The 5,888-nt window shown below is 39.0% G+C and overlaps 1 protein-coding gene across 1 annotated transcript in view; it reads right to left on the bottom strand.

The window, feature by feature from the left end:
* The window catches only part of DKK3 (dickkopf WNT signaling pathway inhibitor 3), a 28,312-nt gene that overhangs the window by 2,404 nt on the left and 20,020 nt on the right, over positions 1-5,888 (bottom strand). Inside the window, exons 3-5 of the mRNA XM_009334472.1 lie at positions 5,346-5,438; positions 3,141-3,285; positions 516-672 (exon numbers count right to left, since the gene is read on the bottom strand). Coding sequence (XP_009332747.1) covers positions 516-672; positions 3,141-3,285; positions 5,346-5,438 — 395 coding nt within the window. The remainder of the gene's footprint in view (positions 1-515; positions 673-3,140; positions 3,286-5,345; positions 5,439-5,888) is intronic.

A 5,888-nucleotide genomic window follows, 5' to 3' on the forward strand; every position in this document is an offset into this window, starting at 1 on the left:
GTCAGCTATAGGGAAACTGGCTTCTCGGGTTAGTTTGAAACTGAAGAGAAATGCAAGCAAAGATACCTTTTTTTTCTTGTGATAGAAATGACCTTCTGTACAGTTGATCAATAGTACAGGAACGTGCCTGTTTATACTTACTGCATGTATTAAAATGTCTTTAATATGTCTTACGTATCAAAGCAAGCAAAACATCTAAGAGAATCCCGATCTAACACAGAAAGTTGTGGACAAGAGCTGTATGTAGAGAATTAAATTGGAATGATGCAGCTCGACAACTGTTAGTACTTTCTGATTGATTAAAAAGCAGCACCAGCCTGGTACGCAAACTTAATTCACACTGGATTAAGGTGAGCAGGAAGTTTGAGAAAGTTTCAAGGCTACTGATGAGAAAAGCTGTCAAAATACTTTCTAGTGTGGAAGAATCTGCAAATTCTGCATCTATTTACCACAGAAAGAGACCCCTCAAAAATTTCAAGCAGCTTGCTTGCTTGCCCGCCCAGTTTTATCTTTACCTGTGAGGTTGGCAGATCAAGCCACTTGCACATGGGCATTGCTCAAGTACTCCATCGGGTTCCAGTTCCCAGGTGATCAGGTTGAGAAGTCTGTTTGAAGGATCATGGCAGGGTTCACCTTCTTCAGGTAATGGAGTGCACACAGGAAACAGTAGTTCTGCATGCCAGAGTACATTAATTTTATGAGAAGTCGTTAACTGTCTGCTAAACTGAGATGACCTAGTCTTTAAGTCTACATGCAAGATATAAAAGGACAGACTTGACCTCCTTTTAAGTCCCCTTACGTGTTAGGGAGCCGTAACTTGATGTTCTTTCCACTAGGTGGGAGTAAGACATTTGAAGCTTATGCTTAATGAGCAAGATCAACTCCTGCTTCTTCACTACTGTCAATACAGTAGTACTGCACAACTCCATCCCTTGGAGATTTGAAAGACTGTTCTAAAACCAAGAAAACTAACATTACAGTGAATTCTTTGCAATGCGGAGCACTAATGGTTTAAAATCTATCTCTATTTTTTTTCTATTTCTTTGCAGAGGTTACAAATACAGAGCAATTGTTCAGAGACTAAATGAGGTTACAAGAACTACTACTCAGCCATTTAATTTGTTATAGTAACTTTACAATACACAAAGCTGTCTGCTGGCATTTGGGGCTTGGCACCCTTGTTTCTGCACAGGGCTGAATTTCAACCTGTGTAAGAAATTATTTAGAAGGATAAGTCGTTTGGGTTTCCTGATGCTAGTAACTTATAGTGTCAATCTTGAGTTCAGCTTGTCCAGATGTTCCTATCAAACCTCCCTTCCTCCTCTTGTCTTCATTCACCTCATTTTTTTTGTGGTATGGCAGAATAAAATATGTGAAGAGTTCAGAATTTAAGTTTTTAAAACAGGCTTTGTCAAAATGTGTATACACACACACACATATGCTTTGATGCATATGACTTATCAGTTCCTAATTCCAAAACAGATTATATCTTAAACAGCAAATGCTCCATAGTTTACTACAGTTTTATATAAAAATACACATGTAAAGAAGTCCAATCTTTATTAGGACAACGTTTTGCAATACTCTAGTGATGAGGAAAGGCCTCAAGGTTAGGCCTTACCTGAAAAACACTAAAGCACTGCTAAAGCAGACAACCACAGAGAATAAAAATTCATTGCTATTAATCAATAGCTCTATTTAAAGTTTTAATGTGTCCCATCAATTTTAGTCAATATTCTTATCTATTTTTTTTGTTCCTTTCTGAGTTACAGGTTTGTACTAAATTTCATTTCAAGCCAAGCACTAACTTACACTCACATTAGTGTGAATGTGTTACGTAGCTGAAACAATCATCATGAAGACACGGCTTGTTTGGATCCCATAGGAAATCGGGGCTACAGAAGCAATATTACCCTCACAGTAGACTAGCCTAGTGCTACTAACACCAATGGGATGCATACTACTAATTTACTCATTGCTGCAGCATAAGCTAATTCAGTCCTGCATGGTGAAGGTAACAGGTGTTTATTTAAAAGTGCTCTTTCTGTCTCATTTCAGAATCAGAGTACAACGAAATCTCTGACAGAGCTTGGCAAAACCTGTAACTGCTTTAGGCAGAAACCTGATGAAGGGGGGGAAACCCCCCCCCGCTCTAACCAAAACTTGCTGAAATCGAACTTATCATCGAAGGTCTGCTATGTAATGCTCAAAATTAACAAGGAAAAGCTGAGCAGACCCACGTGCCTTTAAATGGTGTTTGAGCTTTCTCCTTTGTTTTCCTGAAATGCCCTCGTAGCCTGACCCACCAGCAGGCTGATGGCGGGACAGGCTGCCCGACCAGCAGCGAAGGTACAAGGTCAACTCTTGCTCATAGCAAGAGACAGGAAAAAAGCTGTCTAGAGAAGTATGTAGAAAGGTGGTTGCAATTGTATCCCATCACTACAAAATTAAGGTGAACTATGCCAAAAGCAGCGAGGAACTAGTGTGGGTATAAAGCAGCAGAAGTTGAGCCCTGACCAGGCAGGATTTAGGACTGATTTCAGGCCTGATATTTTCTCCTCCTCTCCTCCCTTGTGTAAATCAAGTTTTGCGTTCCCATGTGGACTGACGACAAAATCTGGAACATCATTTCTCTATGTATCTTGGTTGTCCCATCAGTATTGCATAGCGTGGTGCCCTGGAAGGCTCATCTAAAACTTGGAGTATGAAATGTTATCTGTGGTCTGATTCTGATGGTCTGCTTGCTGATAGGAAGGAGAAGCCACTTTCAATAATTCTCATTAATTTCTCTTGTACGTTTTAAATTCTCTTAAATTTTCACCCATAGAGCAAAAATTACACACAGCTCTGCTACTTTTGAATGACTGAGACTCTCCTTTAGAAACAGTAGATTTTTGTGCTTCTCATGCTGGTCTCATCTCTAGCATGCAATAGGCTTTTCTTTCACCATTGTGCACCCCTATCAGACTGTTTCTCACTCCTAATTCTATTAAAGTTTTGTAATGAAGTTACCATGGTGTGCCAAAGCAGAGTGACCTATTGATTCTGTAGAGATTTAACCACTTCACCCAGGCAAAAGAGCTAAATATTAACACTCCTGTATTATAAAATGAATAGGATAAAAAGCAAAACCTCTGTACCTTTCTGAAAAGCACAGCACATTCCAGGGTTGCAGTCATGTTGGTTCTCACAAATGGTGCCGTTCTCTCCTTTTGAAGTGGATTTCCTGCACTCACCCCAAACGCAAAGCTGGTCTCCACAGCATTCAACATCCCGCGAGCAATGCTTGCAAATGGAAAAAGTACGTGACAAAACTGTCACTCTAGCACTAATTGCATATATCAACAGCCAGCTAAACATAGAATTAGACCCTGCTCCTGAAGACAACTGCATATATGTGCTTTAAATATGTGCACGTCATACAGAACTGCTTAGGTTCTCAACTTCAAGCATACATAGACCTAATTGCCAGACAGGAACCTCTGCAGCAGAGTAACAGCACTCTTTCTATACTATTATACTTTCAATCTTACAAAATCTAAATCCACCTAGCATTTACATGAAAATTGATTAGCAGCCAGATATCCTACAGTGTAATATGGATTTCAGGACAGCCTTTTGCAATCAAAGAAAAGAAAAATTAATAAATGAAACATCAGTGGAAAACATCACTGATTTTTTTCCATTGTTAAATGCAGTCAGGAATTTACAATTTGTTCAGAAGGATTGCTTTCAAAGAGCAAAGCAATAAAATCTTACTAAAATCCGATTTTTAGCTGTAATAAGAACCAGACCTCATTTGTAATCAAGAATCTTGGGACAAAATCTCTTTGAAAAAAATTTCTTTGAAAATCAGAAATGCAAATCTCTAGCTAAAGATAGCTTTGTATGACAATTGTCCCAGTGCTTCAACTATACACACCTAATAAATCAACCTAGTAAAAGTAGTGTGTCACTTTGTTTCTTTTTTTTAGGTAGTTTGATTAACATCTTAAAGATTCCTAGTAGGTCAGATTTTTAACAGCTTTTTTTCTGTCTGTGTAAAGCCCTGTCCGGCAGTCCGGGCAGCCAAACAAAATCAGAATTTCTTTTCCAGTGGATCCTACAGAAAATGCTTAACACAGAGCAAGAAGTAGGACTATGCTAGCACTATTAAGACCTGCTAATTAAAAAGAAAAATGTTTTGTAATTATGGGGGTTCTAGGTCAGGGATTGATCCCACCACCTTCAGTCTGAGCTCACTTTACAACAGGAGCGTAGGACCCAATTTTTACTTTCTTCATCCTACAAATGTTCTACGTGAGAACTGCAAAGAAGGGGGGGTAGGTGTTAGGTCATCCCAATCTTGATTTTTAATTATTCCATGTTAACATGAAAAATTATCAGATTAACATTTTCTAAAATACGAAGGATAAGCTTTCTTAATGACACGAGCATATATTCAGGACTTATGTTTAAGCTAACATTCAGTCCACTGAAGTCAATAAACTCCCTGAAGTTATCAAGATAAGTATTTAAATCATTTCAGGAACAGCCTTGTGCTTTTAGATTATTATAATCCTATTGATTACATGACTTCACAGCAAGGTTTGCTTGCTTGTAGACTTAACTGTCTGCAAATGCTTTGAGGAATGAATTTGTTTCACAAGAGGCCATCAGCAGAACTTAGATGAAAGGGACAGTCAGATAAAAGGCCTTTTTCCACAGACTGCTCTTAAACTGGATTTTCACCACAGAAAATGCCTGAACTTCTCAGGCACCTGTCACATACAGAAGATAATCTAACCATAGCTACTACCAAGAACATTTATCTTTTAGCTCAAAAGACAGGCATTTGCTGCTTCCTGAGGTTCACAGATTCAAATAATGTAAGTGATCCATGTAAGAGGATCATTTACAGTAACAATTGCACTACAGCATTGTACAAGTTGCCAATGAAGGGAAGAGTGCAGGCTGCTGCAATTCTCTGTGAATCAAGAGCTGGAAATACCCAACTGTCAGCTGAGCATTAAAAGCTGGCACAGTATTTCCTCTTTGCCCATTCCACTGGCAACCTACAATGTGTTAGTTTACGCTGCCCTTAGGCCATCTAACAAGTCAAGCTTGAGTCAGGAGGAGCAGACTGTAGGTTTTAAAGCATATGAGAACAGAAACCTTATAACTTAGTTGTGTTAACAAGCAGAAAAAAAACCCAACCCAAAACACTCTACACATCCTTTTTGAACCTCATGCAGAAAGCTTTGCATCTTGTTTTCTATGAATTTTGACTTGCTGACATTAGCAACAATAACTTATATATTGAGTTTCTAAAGACCACATAAAATCACATCTCATTCAGGACTTACCGTATGCTGGGTTTTACAGAGCTGACACTTGTATTCAAAGGTGGAGAATTGGCAATATTTCCCTGTTTCACAGTCTTCGTCAATGATACACTCCTGAAGAAAAGGATAAAAGTGTAATTTGCACTGTGTGACAGAAATCCATACCTCTTCTTGAAATACCAGAAGATCTTGATTGATTATATTTCTTATTTGGGAACCAAGAAAAAAAGCTTGCTTCGGTTTTTCATACAACCACAGTTCTGTAATAGAACAATGCTATCTCCCTGGCATACCTAAATATTTTGGTCTCAAAGTGTTAGGTGGCTTTACTTCCTGTATAAATATTAATACCAGCAACCTCAAAAAAATAAATTATCTTGTTCTGCAGGGGTATTGGGTTTGTGTGGCAAGGTTTTGGTAGCGGGGTGGCTTCTGTGAGAAGGTGCTAGAAGCTTCCCCTATGTCCGACAGAGCCAATGCCAGCTGGCTCCAAGGCCGAGCCCATCAGCGACGGTGGTAGCGCCTCTAGGATAACTTATTTAAGAAGGGGGGGGGGGAACCTGT

This window comes from Pygoscelis adeliae, unplaced genomic scaffold (genome assembly GCF_000699105.1).
Source record: "Pygoscelis adeliae isolate BGI_AS28 unplaced genomic scaffold, ASM69910v1 Scaffold171, whole genome shotgun sequence".
Classification (NCBI taxonomy): Eukaryota; Metazoa; Chordata; class Aves; order Sphenisciformes; family Spheniscidae; genus Pygoscelis; species Pygoscelis adeliae.